Raw genomic sequence first — 15,879 nt, forward strand, 5'->3', positions numbered from 1 at the left:
CCAGCTAGATTTCCAGCTGCCCATCCGTTTCAACCTCACTTACACTGGGTATGTGCGCCAACTGGTAACATTTTTCTTGAGATAATTTGTGCCACACTGAGATCATGTTTATATTTTGACGTGAGAAAACTATCAGTTTGTGGAGTGTCTTCAGTGTTTTGACTGTTGCCAAGTGCCTGAGGCTGTTCTCACAGATTAGCGAGGAAGGATGTGTCTTATACAAGGAGCAGAGATAATGCAGAGGCTTGTTCATGCTCAGATAGACCACGTGATGTTTGTGTGTGTAAACTGTGGTCATCCTTGTGTTCATAATCTTATGTCACATTTGTCTTTCCCAGAATAGCTCTAAAGCTCATCCTGTACCAGTGTGTTTAGTGGCAGGTGGGTGTGGCTGGGAATTTTAATACAAACATTTAGCCACCAAAGTCCCCAAAGGATTGAAAGCAGTCCTGTAGTTTAATAAAATTATTCCATCATCCATCAGGCTCGCTCCCTCCTATACCTTCAAACAAGCCCTTAAAATGCCCCCCCCCCCCCACACACACACGTATACACGCACGTATACACACACACACACACACACACACACACACACACACACACACACCCCTATGCTTTCTCTCCAAAGCTCCTATTCTGCGACAATCCCTCCACTGACGAGGTCTCTTCTAGTACCCACTTTTTCTGCCGACAGAGGCCAACTCCCACTGACCTGGGCCTGTAGTCCTGCTCCATTATAGCAACTGAAGTAGGACATTTAGCTGTGACCTCTTCAGGCTCAAATTTGGAAGGGGCCTGCTGTCTTAAAAAACTTATGAGGCATAAGGCCTTTGATTTGGTCCAATGGTCATATTTTAATGCTGTCCTGACCAAGTTGGGGTTTGGTGTGGATTTCAAAAAATGATTTTGATTCTGTAGGATAGACCAGGGGCTAAAATCCAGGTCAACTCGTGTATATCCAAGCCCTTCGATATTCAGTGTGTAACCAGGCAAGGGTGCCCTCTTTCTCCTTTGTTATTTACATTGATGAATGAACCACTAGCAGAACATATCAGGTCTTCCCCATACATTCAGTGTCTCAAGTTCAATAGTATGGAAGAGCGCATATCACCGTATGCAGACAATGTTTTATTGTGTTTGGCAGACTCTGGGCCCTCATTGGCTGAGGTACTTAATATTTACAACTGTTTTGGTGGGTTATCAGGCCTAAAGGTAAACTGGACAAATCTTTTCTATTCCCCATGGATAAAAAAAATAATCTAGATTCATCCATCTACGCCGTTGGTGGTAGTTAATACGTTTAAATACCTTGGAGTTAATTTGCATAAAGATATTCAGTGCTATGTATGTGAAAACCTTTTGCCCATGATTGAATGGTGGAACAGCCTGTTTAGGTATGGGGTAGGCTACCTTTAAACATTGTGGTAAGAGTTTCTTCTATCAAGATGGTGTATGCTGCTAAAATAGCCATCTATTTTAGCAGCATACACCATCTTGATAGAAGAAACTCTTACCATAACAATGTTATTTATAGGAGAGAGGAGGCTTTTTGCCATGAAGAGGCTTTGTTGATTAATTCATCGGTTAAGGTATTTAAAGAAGCTTCAAAATAGTTTTTACAGGAACAGGGGTTATTTCAGCACACTGGTCTAGATACTGTAGATACGATAAAGCCATATTAAGGTGGCAAGTAGTCGGGTCTGGTATGGATAACTCAGATTGGACAGAAATTGAGACTTCTTATATGTTTTCAGTCATCAGTGTACAGGTTAAATTAATGCAAATTAAATGGTTCCGTCAGACGTACTTTACTTCTGCAAGATTGGCCAGAATGGGCCCTGACATAGGTTCAGAGTGTTTATTAAATGCGGTCACCCTGGAGCTGACTTTTTACACTTCCTGTGGGTCCAGGTCTTTGGGGACTCTGTTATACAGTGTCTTGGGCTGATTGTGAAGCGGGCCATTTCTCTCTCTTTAAAGCCTGTTTATTGGGAATAATTGATAATGTGGCCTGCAGCAAACACAAGCCGCTTTTCTTGAGGAGAGCCTTTTTCTACACTAGAAGATGTTTGCTAACCAAGTGGAAACTATGGCCTGGCACCTGAGTAGATGACTGGAAGGTTATGGTTAACCACAGTTTGCCTTTATATAAATTGACCTATTAGGTTAGGGGTCACCCAGCCAAGTTTGACAAGGTTTGGAGTGCCTGGGTGGATAATCCCAGCTCAGTTACCCCAATCTTGAATATTAATGTACCTGTTGTCGATAGTCATCTGTGATGAGCACCTTGTATTTGTTTTGGTGGGCCCTTTTGTTGTCTTGGCTGTGTTTGTGGGTTGATGGGATGGGATTATTTGTTTCTTTGTGTGTTGTTATTATTATTGAAAACTCAATAAATATTTTATTATAATATATAATTAATATTCTATATTATTTATAATAAATAATATATAAGAATACATTAAGGGAGATGGCTTCTTTTCTCCAGAGAGTTGTTGTTTTACTGCCTGGAGTTGCTCTATAGACAGCTTACTAGTCCTCTATATGGCTGTGCTGGATTCATAATGTATAAGTAAGGGGGACTACTACGGACATAATAGTGGTTTAAACATCTTGCTGTGCAGAACTAAAAGATATGAGGTGGGTAGGTGCTCCAATCTTCCGCATAATGCTAAATACACACGATGCAGTTTCCCGTCCGATTGACTGGAGACGGACAATTATTTCTGTTATGTCAGATCTGCTCCTGTTCGATAACTGGATCAATTTTCCAAAGTTATCACGGTAAAATCGATCCCATTATCGATCAGAACCAGTTTGGACATGTACATATGATACAACTTCCTGTCAGATTACCTGTTGATCGGGTAAAGCTCCTTTTTAATTAGATGTAGGGATGGTCAATTAGATGCCAATATTTCATTTAAAATAGACAACTCAAATGCAATAGCTGCTGCACATGATTGGTACTCTCTATAAAATTCAAGTTGACCACTATGCCAGCACGGTGGCATAGTGGTTAACGCTCTTGCCTTGCAGCACCGGGTCCCCTGTTTGAATATCAGCCAGGGCACTATCTGTATGGAGTATGTATGTTCTGCTTTTGCCTGCATGGGTTTCCTCACAGAGGCACTAGGTGTATACTAGACTGCGTGCTGTGTTATACTCCTTCTGTTATTCCCTGAGGAAGCAGGAATATACCTGCGAAACGCGTTGCCTGTTTTAATTGGAGTATGTGAATACATTTGCGTGCTGAAAATTCGACCGCTTTGTGTCTGTTTGGGGATGGTGAGTCCACCACTGCCTCCCTAACGTTTTAACAATTTTAGCCTATTTTATATTTGTAGCATATTATTCTTTTGGCACCACTGTTCACCTTCTACGATGCCAGTGTCCACCCCGAGGTGGAGGGGTGATTATACCCTTATTTCCTGATCTACAGAGAGCGACATCTTAGTCCTGAGTGAGGACGGGCCTAATCTCCCCACCTGCATTTACAGTGGTTGCCTGTACGGTAACCCGGGTTTGTGAGTATAAATTCCTTACAATTCATTTTTCCTCCTTTTTCCAATATATACTACACTATATTGGGCTCTCGGTTTCCCTCTTTTACATAGACATGGCTATGGTAGGGATTAGATTGTGAGCTCCTCTGAGGGACAGTTAAGTGACAAGACAATATACTCTGTACAGCACTGCGGAAGATATCAGCGCTATATAAATACTAAATACCGTAATAATAATAGATAGCATGTGATTGAGAATGCAGTTGGCATTAACCACTTGAGGACCGCCTACAGCTGATGGGCAACGGCAAAGGCTGGGCCTAAACGACCGCAATACGCCCATCGGCGGCGGGTCCTCTTGTGGCTGTTGGCCGGGGATCGCATGCTGTTATGTGCACGCATCCTCCGGCAATAGGCTCCGTCAACCCGCGTCGTCAACCCGCCGGGACCAATCGGAAGCGCCGGCGGGTTGTTAACCCAACGATCGCCGCATAGAAAGCGTATAATACGCTTTGTAATGTATACAAAGCATATTATACAGGCTGCCTCCTGCCCTGGTGGTCCCAGTGTCCGAGGGACCACCAGGGCAGGCTGCAGCCACCCTAGTCTGCACAAAACACACTGATCCTGCCCCCCCTTCCCTCTGATCGCCCACAGCACCCCTCAGACCCCCCCCCCCCCCTGCCCACCCCTCAGACCCCTGTTTACACCCAGTCACTCCACTAATCACCCATCAATCAATCCCTGTCACTATCTGTCAACGCAATTTTTTTTTCTGCCCTAAACTTCCCCCTGGGGACTCCTAATCAACCCCCCCCCTCAGATTCTCCCCAGCCCCCCCCCCCCCCTGTCTACTGTATGCATCTATCCCCCCTGTGTTAACCCACTGATCACCTGTCAATCACCCATCAGTCACTGCCACCCATCAATCAGCCCCTAACCTGCCCCTTGCGGGCAATCTGATCACCCACCCACACCATCAGATCGCCCGCAGACCCGACATCTGATCACCTCCCAAGTGCATTGTTCACATCTGTTCTCTCCTCTAAACACCCACTAATTACCCATCAATCACCCCCTATCACCACCTGTCACTGTTACCCATCAGATCAGACCCTAATCTGCCCCTTGCGGGCACCCTATCGCCCGCCCACACGCTCAGATTGCCCTCAGACCCCCCCTTATCAATTCGCCAGTGCATTATTTACATCTGTTCTTTCTTGTAGTAATCCACTGATCACCTATCAATCACCCCCTGTCACTGCCACCCATCAATCACCCCCTGTCACTGCCACCCATCAATCAGCCCTAACCTGCCCCTTGCGGGCAATCTGATCACCCACCCACACCATCAGATCGCCTGCAGACCCGCCGTCAGATCACCTCCCAAGTGCATTGTTTACATCTGTTCTCTCCTCTAAACACCCACTAATTACCCATCAATCACCCCCTGTCACTGCTACCCATCAGATTAGACCCCTATCTGCCCCTAGGGCACCCAATCACCCGCCCACACCCTCAGAATGCCCTCAGACCCCAGCCCTGATCACCTCGCCAGTGCATTGCTTGCATCTATTCCCCCCTCTAATCACACCTTGAGACACCCATCAATCACCTCCTGTCACCCTCTAGCACACCTACCCATCAGATCAGGCCCTAATTTGCCCCGTGTGGGCTCCTGATCACTCGGCCAAACCCTCAGATCCCCCTCAGACCCCCTTCCGATCACCTCCCCAGTGCATTGATTGCATCTATTGTCCCTTCTAACCACCCGCTGAGACAACCATCAATCACCTCCTGTCGCCCCCCTAGCACTCCTATCCATCAGATCAGGCCCAATACAACCTGTCATCTAAAAGGCCACCCTGCTTATGACCGGTTCCACAAAATTCGCCCCCTCATAGACCACCTGTCATCAAAATTTGCAGATGCTTATACCCCTGAACAGTCATTTTGAGACATTTGGTTTCCAGACTACTCACTGTTTTGGGCCCGTTAAATGCCAGGGCAGTATAGGAACCCTACAAGTGACCCCATTTTAGAAAAAAGACACCCCAAGGTATTCTGTTAGGTGTATGACGAATTCATAGAAGATTTTTTTGTTTGTCAAAAGTCAGCGGAAATTGATTTTTATTGGTTTTTTCACAAAGTGTCATTTTTCACTAACTTGTGACAAAAAATAAAATCTTCTATGAACTCGCCATACACCTAACGGAATACCTTGGGGTGTCTTCTTTATAAAATGGGGTCACTTGTGGGGTTCCTATACTGCCCTGGCATTTTAGGGGCCCTAAACCGTGAGGAGTAGTCTAGAATTCAAATGCCTCAAAATGACTTGTGAAATCCTAAAGGTACTCATTGGACTTTGGGCCCCTTAGCGCACTTAGAGTGCAAAAAAGTGCCACACATATGGTACCGCCGTACTCAGGAGTAGTATAATGTGTTTTGGGGTGTATTTTTACACATACCCATGCTGGGTGGGAGAAATATCTCTGTAAATGGACAATTGTGTGTAAAAAAAAAAATCAAAAATTTGTCATTTACAGAGATATTTCCGCCACCCAGCATGGGTATATGTAAAAATACACCACAAAACACATTATACTACTTCTTCTGAGCACGGCAGTACCACATGTGTGGCACTTTTTTGCAGCCTAACTGCGCTAAGGGGCCCAAAGTCCAATGAGTACCTTTGAGATTTCACAGGTCATTTTGAGACATTTGGGTTCAAGACTACTACTCACGATTTAGGACCCCTATAATGCCAGGGCAGTATAGGAACCCCACAAATGACCCCATTTTAGAAAGTAGACACCCAAAGGTATTCCGTTAGGAGTATGGTGAGTTCATAGAAGATTTTATTTTTTGTCACAAGCTAGCGGAAAATGACACTTTGTGAAAAAAAAACCAATTAAAATCAATTTCCGCTAACTTGTGACAAAAAATAAAATCTTCTATGAACTCACCATACTCCTAACGGATTATCTTGGGGTGTCTTCTTTCTAAAATGGGGTCATTAGTGGTGTTCCTATACTGCCCTGGCATTTTAGGGGCCCTAAACCGTGAGGAGTAGTCTTAAAACCAAATGTCACAAAATGACCTGTGAAATCCTAAAGGTACTCATTGGACTTTGGGCCCCTTAGCGCAGTTAGGGTGCAAAAAAGTGCCACATATGTGGTATCGCCATACTCAGGAGAAGTAGTATAATGTGTTTTGGGGTGTATTTTTACACATACCCATGCTGAGTGGGAGAAATATCTCTGTAAATGAACAATTGTGTGTAAAAAAAAAATTAAAAAATTGTCATTTACAGAGATATTTCTCCCACCCAGCATGGGTATGTGTAAAAATACACCCCAAAACACATTATACTACTTCTCCTGAGTACGGCAATACCACATGTGTGGCACTTTTTTGCAGCCTAACTGCGCTAAGGGACCCAAAGTCCAATGAGCACCTTTAGGCTTTACAGGGGTGGTTACAATTAGGCACCCCCCAAAATGCCAGGACAGTAAACACAGCCCACAAATAACCCCATTTTGGAAAGTAGACACTTTTAAGGTATTCAGAGAGGAGCATAGTGAGTCCATGGCAGATTTCATTTTTTTTTTTTTGTCGCGAGTTAGAAGAAATGGAAACTTTTTTTTTTTGTCACAAAGTGTCATTTTCCGCTAACTTGTGACAAAAAATAAAATCTTCTATGAACTCACCATGCCTCTCAGTGAATACTTTGGGATGTCTTCTTTCCAAAATAGGGTCATTTGGGGGGTATTTATACTATCCTGGAATTTTAGCACCTCATGAAACATGACAGGTGGTCAGAAAAGTCAGAGATGCTTCAAAATGGGAAAATTCACTTTTGGCACCATAGTTTGTAAACGCTATAACTTTTACCCAAACCAAGAAATATACACTGAATGGATTTTTTTTTATCAAAGACATGTAGCAGAATAAATTTGGACAAAAATGTATACAGAAATTTTACTTTATTTGAAAAATGTCAGCACAGAAAGTAATAAAAATCATTTTTTTGACAATATTCATGTCTTTTTTGATGAATATAATTAAAAAGTAAAACTCGCAGCAGCAATCAAATAGCACCAAAAGAAAGCTGTATTAAGGCTCATACACACATCAGACTATAGTCTTTGGAAAATGAAAGATCACAGACCAACCTTACCACCCTTCATGTAGTATGAGAGTCATACCTACACAGTCTTTTCTATGGAGCTGAACTCCACATCAGAAAAAAAATCTTTGCAAGATGCTGCACACACACATGCTGTACAGACACAAAAGATCAGTATCTGCAAAAGATCTGTTCCTGCCAAAAATCCATTCCTGCAAATTGCAATGATAGTCTGAGATCTGCAGATCATCATACACATCTGCAGATCAGATCCACCAGGATGGATTTTCAGATCTGCAGATTGCTTGATCTGCAGATGAATGTCAGTTAAATCATGTGTGTATGATGATCTGCAGATCTCATAGACTATCATTGCAATTTGCAGGAATGGATTTTTGGCAGGAACAGATCTTTTGCAGATACTGATCTTTTGTGTCTGTACAGCATCTGTGTGTGCGGCATCTTGCAAAGATTTTTTTCTGATGTGGAGTTCAGCTTCATAGAAAGGACTGTGTAGAGTATGGCTCTCATACTACATGAAGGGTGGTAAGATTGGTCTGTGATCTTTCATTTTCCAAAGACTATAGTCTGATGTGTGTATGCACCTTTAGTGACAAGAAAAGGAGGTAAAATTCATTTAGGTGGTAGGTTGTATGACCGAGCAATAAACCGTGAAAGCTGCAGTGGTCTGAATGGAGAAAAAGGCTCTTTTCCTTAAGGGGAGAAAGGACTGTGGTCCTCAAGTGGTTAAAGGGAAGGTTCAAGCAAAATAAAAAAATGAGTTTCACTTACCTGGGGCTTCTACCAGCCCCATGCAGCCATCCTGTGCCCTCGTAGTCACTCACTGCTGCTCCAGTCCCCCGCTGGCAGCTTGCCGACCTCGGAGGTCGGCGGGACGCATTGCGTGCATTTTTACGCATTCCCGCTAGTGCAGGAACATTAACATATGCATTTTTACGCGTTACTGGTTCAATGTGTACATTTTTACGCATTGAACCAGTAATGCGTAAAAATGTATGTGTTCATGTTCCTGCACTTGCGGGAATGCGTAAAAATATACGCAATGCGTCATGCCGACCTCCGAGGTCGGCAAGCTGCCAACGGGGGACTGGAGCAGCAGTGAGTGACTACGAGGGCACAGGATGGCTGCATGGGGTTGGTAGAAACCCCAGGTAAGTGAAACTCATTGTTTTTACTTTGCTTGGACATTCCCTTTAATTGACTTTATTATGAGAGGCTCCACAGCAAGATTGCTCACCATTCAATTTCCAGATGCCATTTTTCCAGGGATCCTATATGCTTTAAAGTGTACCTGAGAGCAGGAATAAGAAAGATTTTACACTTACCCGGGGCTTCCTCCAGCCCCATGAGCAACGCTGCATCCCTCGCCGTCCTCCTGAGTTCCTCCGTTTGGCCGCACTCAGCCCTGGTAACTGGCTCAGTCGCGTCAGTTGGGCTCTTCTGCGTATGAGCGACTGAGCCAGACTGCTGACTGCGGTGGAATTGTGAATTGGCACTTCAGGGTAATGATGGTTGGTGATTCAAGCATTAAGAGTCTTTTGGTTAATCCACTGGCAAAAGTAAAACCTTTTGAGCAGTAGGATTTTAAGCCCGCCCACCACGTCACGGTAGACTCTTTTCGGACGGGTCCTACACTACACTATGCTAGCCTACTCTAATTGGTGCTAATCACCCTAATAACCCTACACTACTGCTGGTTCCATGTCTGCGGTATGTGTGCCCTACTCTAACCCTATATCTCCTGCTCTGATTGGTGGCGACCACCAATATGCCCTGTTCTAAAGTTGTGTGTGTGCGCACGCGCGAGGATAGGCCTAATCTAATCCTAATCTCATCTATGTGGTTAGCTCTATGCTACAGTCTATGGGGTGGGGTGTTAAGGTGCTTATACACCTATGGATTTTATGTTGAATGTCGGGGATCGGGACCCGATCCCTAGGGCAGTGTTGGCGAACCTATGGCACGCGTGCCCAAGGCGGCACACGGAGCCGTCTCTGTGGGCACGCGTGCGGTGTCCACTACCACCACTGATCCCATTACCCCCGCCGCCGCAGTAGTGATGAGTTGTTCGCGAAGAGACGGCTCTAAGAGCTGATTCTCTTCAGCGAATGAGCAGAGCCGAAGCTCTGCCCCCAGCCCCTCCCCGCTCTGCTCACAGGGGTGCCGACGTCAGCACGTCCTGTCAGCGCAGGACTTTCGGCTGGCTGGTAATCGTGGAGCTGCGCGCCGCTGCCGGGACAGGAGACTTCTGTCAGGTGAGTAAATTATTTGCGTTATTTACTGCTGACCTGTGTCCACATTGCGTTATTTTCTGCTGACCTGTGTCCACATTGCGTTATTTTCTGCTGACCTGTGTCCACATTGCGTTATTTTCTGCTGACCTGTGTCCACATTGCGTTACTTTCTGCTGACCTGTGTCCACATTGCGTTATTTACTGCTGACCTGTCTGTTCATTGCGTTATTTACTGCTGACCTGTCTGTACATTGCGTTATTTACTGCTGATCTGTATCCACATTGCGTTATTTACTGCTGACCTGTGTCCACATTGCGTTATTTACTGCTGACCTGTGTCCACATTGCGTTATTTACTGCTGACCTGTGTCCACATTGCGTTATTTACTGCTGACCTGTGTCCACATTGCGTTATTTACTGCTGACCGGTGTCCACATTGCGTTATTTACTGCTGACCTGTGTCCACATTGCGTTATTTACTGCTGACCTGTGTCCACATTGCGTTATTTACTGCTGACATGAGCAAACAAGAGACAGAAGTTCCCTAAGAAAACCGCACCACTCAAAAATACGTATCAACATGATCAGTCTTTATTCAGCAAAATATAAAGACACTTAAAAACATTGAAAGGCAGCCATGCCAAAACACCCACCAATAATGGAAAATATTAAATATAATGATGACATAATAACCATAATGACTAACAATACATACTGAATACTGACCACTCAACTAGTGATAGTAAAAACAGATTGCACTGTGCACAAGTGTGTAATATACATAGCCATCCATAACAATAAATAAGAGACAAAATCAGTAGCAGCAACACTGTAAAAAATTAATAATCAAACAATCCATATACGCTCAAAAAACAATGCAAAGAAGATCCCATAGGAACGTAGGGATAGAGAAATGTGCAAATAACATGAAAGAACAAAGTGCAGATAGTGCAAAGAGCAGCGTCGGAAAACACTGCAAGAAGGTGCTCGTGCTTACCAATAGTAAAGGTCAGTATTAAAAGAGAGGCATGGCGTCTACCTGTAGCCGTCGCGATTCGGCGCTCTCTCAAGTCTGGCGGCATCCACTGGGCATATTTTCTGCTGACCTGTGTCCACATTGCATTATTTTCTGCTGACCGGTGTCCACATTGCGTTATTTACTGCTGACCTGTGTCCACATTGCGTTATTTACTGCTGACCTGTGTCCACATTGCATTATTTTCTGCTGACCTGTGTCCACATTGCATTATTTTCTGCTGACCTGTGTCCACATTGCTTTATTTACTGCTGGCATGTCCACGTTGCGTTATTTTCTGCTGACATGTCCACGTTGCTTTTTTTTCTGCTGACCTGTGTCCACATTGCGTTATTTACTGCGGACGTGTCCACATTACGTTATTTACTGCTGACATGTGCCCACATTGCATTATTTACTGCTGACGTGTCCACATTGCGTTATTTACTGCTGAAATGTTGTCCACATTGCGTTATTTACTGCTGAAATGTTGATCCACATTGCGTTATTTACTGCTGAAATGCTGATCCACATTGCGTTATTTACTGCTGAAATGTTGTCCACATTGCGTTATTTACTGCTGAAATGCTGATCCACATTGCGTTATTTTCTGCTGACATGTTGTACACACTGTGTTATTTTCTGGTGAAATATTGCCCACATTGCATTTATTTCCTGGTGTCTGGGTAACTTGCTGCATTTATCATTTAATGGTCATAGTTGGCTATATTTGCTGCTTTGGGGTTACGGTATACTAATAAATAGCATCACATAGTTTCTGCACAACCATGATGCGAATCCTCGTTTCACCACATCATGGCAGAAACACTGCTTTCTTATGTCTCGCTGTTACATCATTACGTTCGCTCCGCCCATACAATGTTATGGCCACGCCCATTTTTTCACTGTGCGCGCCGCTACTACCCCCCGGCACTCAGTGATAAATAAGTCGATTTTGGGTCGCAGTTTGGGCACTCGGCCTCTGAAAGGTTTGCCATCACTGCCCTAGGGCGACATTGCTGGACAGATGCGTGTCAACTATGTAGCTGACAATGCGTTCTGTTGCTATGTGGGGGGGGGGTGGAGGGAGGATGGTACAGCGCATGCGTAATGTCACGCGGTGGGGGGGCGCAATTAAGGCAATTGGCTGTCGCGGGGGTGAGTTGATCCGCCTGGCGGATCACTTGGGGGTCGTGACTGCTGTACACGCGCCTGACTATTGGCTTACGAAGTCGTTATTGGCCACTTTAGTGAGGTGGGTAGATATAATTGAGAGCCCTTCCACACCGGGGTGGTGCAGTATTTTTACCGCACCCCACCGTCAGGCAATGAAAGTCTTTGGATACTTTCATACTGCAACTTTACAGCATGGCGGAAGTGACTTTTCCACCACATCCCTGGCGCAGGTCCAAAACTACGTTAGCGATGCCTCGGCCCGGAAGTCTTGTTAGTCTATGGCGATGCATAGTTTTTTAAAAAAAAATTCACTGACGCAACGGTGATTTCGCGGAAGCATATTTTAACAATACACTTCTGTGCACTTCCGTACACCTGAAGCAGGAAGTGACGCGCGTAATTTCCTGCTTGGACTGTCGCCAGACAGGGAACACCGCGCAATAGTGCGGTGTTCCCTAAAGGCCTGTTTTTGACGGTGCAACGCTGATTTCTAGTGTGAAAGCAGCCTCAAGGTGACGTTCACTGCAGTGGATGACAGTCACTGCAGGAGATTAGTTGAAGGAGGCGTACACTGCAGGGGATGACAGTCACTGCAGGAGATTAGTTGAAGGAGGCGTACACTGCAGGGGATGACAGTCACTGCAGGGGATGACATCCAAGAGAAGACAGGAGCTGCAGGGATTATCAGCTGGAGGAGATGGTGGTTGCAGATGATGATCAGAGCTGCTTGAAATGAACCGCAATGGATGAGAAGGAGGAGGCGCTAGGAGCTGCATGAGAGGGCTGGAGCTGCTGTAGATGGTACAAGCTGGAGCACATGTGAGAGGATGCAGGAGGTGACAGTCACTGCAGATATTCACAGTCAGTAGAGAATATGGCAGGAGCCAGGGCTGGCCTTAGGTTTCACAATGCCCTGAGCGGAGCTAGACTTTGGCGGCCCCCCACCCCATCTTTGTCCCCAAAGATCACAATGCCGATACCGAGAACACGTTAGTAGAGGCTATAAAATGGGAGACGGGGTGCCTGATAAAATAGGGGGTGTTGGGGCTGCCCCGCTATACAAACTGTGGCCCTTTATAGCTGCAATTTGTAGATCTTCTGGCCCCAGCACCTAATATTTTATTTCTATTCATTGCCTGTTATTAACATGAGTGCCTACAGTGTATGGAAGAAATTGATCCCTCTTAGATCTGATTTGATCAAAAAAAAGAACGATCTCCTGGTCAAATCTGTTTTCATTTATTAGTGTATGGCCACCTTTAGGATAATGTAATCCTTTACATCACCATTTATAGCACCAAGCAATGCGCATAGTGGCAACACACCCAACTAGCCCCCCTGTCCACTGCAATCAACGCAGACAGAAATCTGTCTCTAAAGGTTCCCATACACTTGTCAATCTGCTACCAAATCACCTGCAGGTAGACCCCCTCTGATCAAATCAGATCAGAGAGGAATCTATTATTATATACTCATGGATATAGTGAAAAACTCGGGAAACCAAAAATTGCAAAATATACTTTTCTTTTAATATTCCAAAAAAACTTGCGGAAATTTGTATACAGTATCTTCAGTCATGTGGTAGAGTACATGTAATTGGTAGAGAAGGCAACAACATCTATTTGTTTCGGGTCCACGACCTTTCTTCAGGCCTTTCTACATACAATGAATATCTAAAAAGTGTAAAATGCAATACAATTAAAAATTGCAGTAAAATACCACAATATAATGAGGTTATAATAACAAAATTACAACCGTAGAGAAAAAACAGAGAAAGTGTAAACAGAGTGAAAACGAGAGAAGCACAACACGCAGATAGCGTGAAATGTAAAACACGGAGAGGATGAAGTGCAGTGAATAAAAAGGGAATGTCACCACATGGTGTAATCCAGAGAGAACAGGAAAAAATTGTACCTGCACAATCTAAATTCACAGTAGCAACTCATCTGGACAACAATTAAACCAGGATAGACCACCTGCACAAATCAATACAGGAATCAATAATGAAAGTAACCAATCAATAATAAAGGATAGCTAATATTATCAGCTTGCAAGAAGTATTAATGCTAAAGCTGACAAATAACTAAATAAATGCACAAAGTCAAAAAGCCAAAGCCAATACAATCAAAAAATGAGAGGAACCAATAATACTGTAACTAAAGAAATCCATTTAATACCAAACTAAAGAAATAGTCTTAAGTCCAAAAAGATGCAATCAAATACACAAAAGGCAAATGCCTTACCAACAGAAGTTTAGAAAGGAAGCCGCATGGGAGCAGGACTTCCAAACCGGGTGGTGACTGCTCAGTAAATGAGCTGGGTTTAAATACCTTACAGGAGGGGGTACTGCACATGCTCAAGCTAATCCACAGCTGTGCACAATCCAAATGAATATGCTGACCAATGGCATATGAAGAAAACCTGCATAGGAAATGATGTACATTGGAAAGCGCAGGCCGCCACATAACTTCCTGTATCGGAACCACCATGGAAAGCAAATACGTATGCATCGCTTTCTCCGCAACCAATGCGGAAAAACGGACGCGTATGACTAATGGAAAAAACATATGTATGCGTAAATTAACGCGTCCTACCGATAATATTCCGCATAAATGCAGACAAATAGATGCAAAACTTCCCAATAAGGCACAAACTAAATAAAGAATTAGGCAGACTCAATAAAGATCAGAAAGAAACAAATGCAAATGCATAAGACCCATGCCCAATTACCTGTACCCAAAGAGGTTTTGAAGATAGGATAATTATCCCACCAATTGTATCACATAAGAGCTAAAGAAAGAAAAGACAATCATTAGAACAATAATTTACAAATAATGGTCACAGACAATACTCGAGGTTCATGCAATGGGGTGTCAATGTGTTAAAAAATGTTATCAAAAAAGCTTCCCTCCTTAGAAGGTAAGCTTGTCTGTCACCCCCTCGTCTGGAACTTTCTACTACATCCAAAACCAAAAATCTAAGTTGACTGGCAGAGTGTTTGGTTTCCTCAGTAGCTCAACATTTTTGGGAGGCTAAACACTCTGCCAGTTAACTTAGATTTTTGGTTTTGGATGTAGTAGAAAGTTCCAGACGAGGGGGTGACAGACAAGCTTACCTCCTAAGGAGGGAAGCTTTTTTGATAACATTTTTGAACACATTGACACCCATTGACATGAACCTCGAGTATTGTCTGTGACCATTATTTGTAATTTATTGTTCTAATGATTTTGTCTTTTATTTCTTTAGCCCTTATGTGATACAATTAGTGGGGTAATTCTCCTATCTTCAACACCTCTTTGGGTACAGGTAATTGGGCATGGGTCTTTTGTATGTCTCTCTTGCTTTTGCCTCTATCTGATCTTTGAGTCTGCCTAATTCTTTATTTAGTTTGTGCCTTATTGGGAAGTTTGGATCTATTTGCCTGCATTTATGTGGAATATTATCGGTCGGACGCGTTCATTTACGCATACATATGTTTTTTCCATAAGTCATACGCGTCTGTTTTTCTGCGTTGGTTGCGGAGGAAGTGACGCGTACGTATTTGCTTTCCATGGTGGTTCCGATACAGGAAGTGATGTGGCGGCCGGCGCTTTACAATGTACATCGTTTCCTATGCTGGTTTTCTTCAAATGCCATTGGTCAGCATATTCATTTGGATTGTGCACAGCTGTGGATTAGCTTGAGCATGTGCAGTACCCCCTCCTGTAAGCTATTTAAAGAGAGTCTGAAGCGAGAATAAATCTCGCTTCAGACCTCATAAATAGCAGGGGCATGTGTGCCCCTGCTAAAACGCCGCT

At 44.0% G+C, this 15,879-nt stretch overlaps 1 protein-coding gene across 2 annotated transcripts in view; it reads left to right on the top strand.

Moving 5' to 3' along the window:
* Positions 1-15,879, top strand: part of TARS2 (threonyl-tRNA synthetase 2, mitochondrial) — a 203,631-nt gene that overhangs the window by 154,314 nt on the left and 33,438 nt on the right. For both annotated transcript variants that reach the window (XM_068253237.1, XM_068253236.1), the window contains one exon: positions 1-48. This exon is cut by the window's left edge and continues 53 nt beyond it. In XM_068253237.1, the coding sequence (XP_068109338.1) occupies positions 1-48 (48 nt within the window). The remainder of the gene's footprint in view (positions 49-15,879) is intronic.

The sequence above is a fragment of the Hyperolius riggenbachi genome, chromosome 9 (genome assembly GCF_040937935.1).
Source record: "Hyperolius riggenbachi isolate aHypRig1 chromosome 9, aHypRig1.pri, whole genome shotgun sequence".
Lineage (NCBI taxonomy): Eukaryota > Metazoa > Chordata > Amphibia > Anura > Hyperoliidae > Hyperolius > Hyperolius riggenbachi.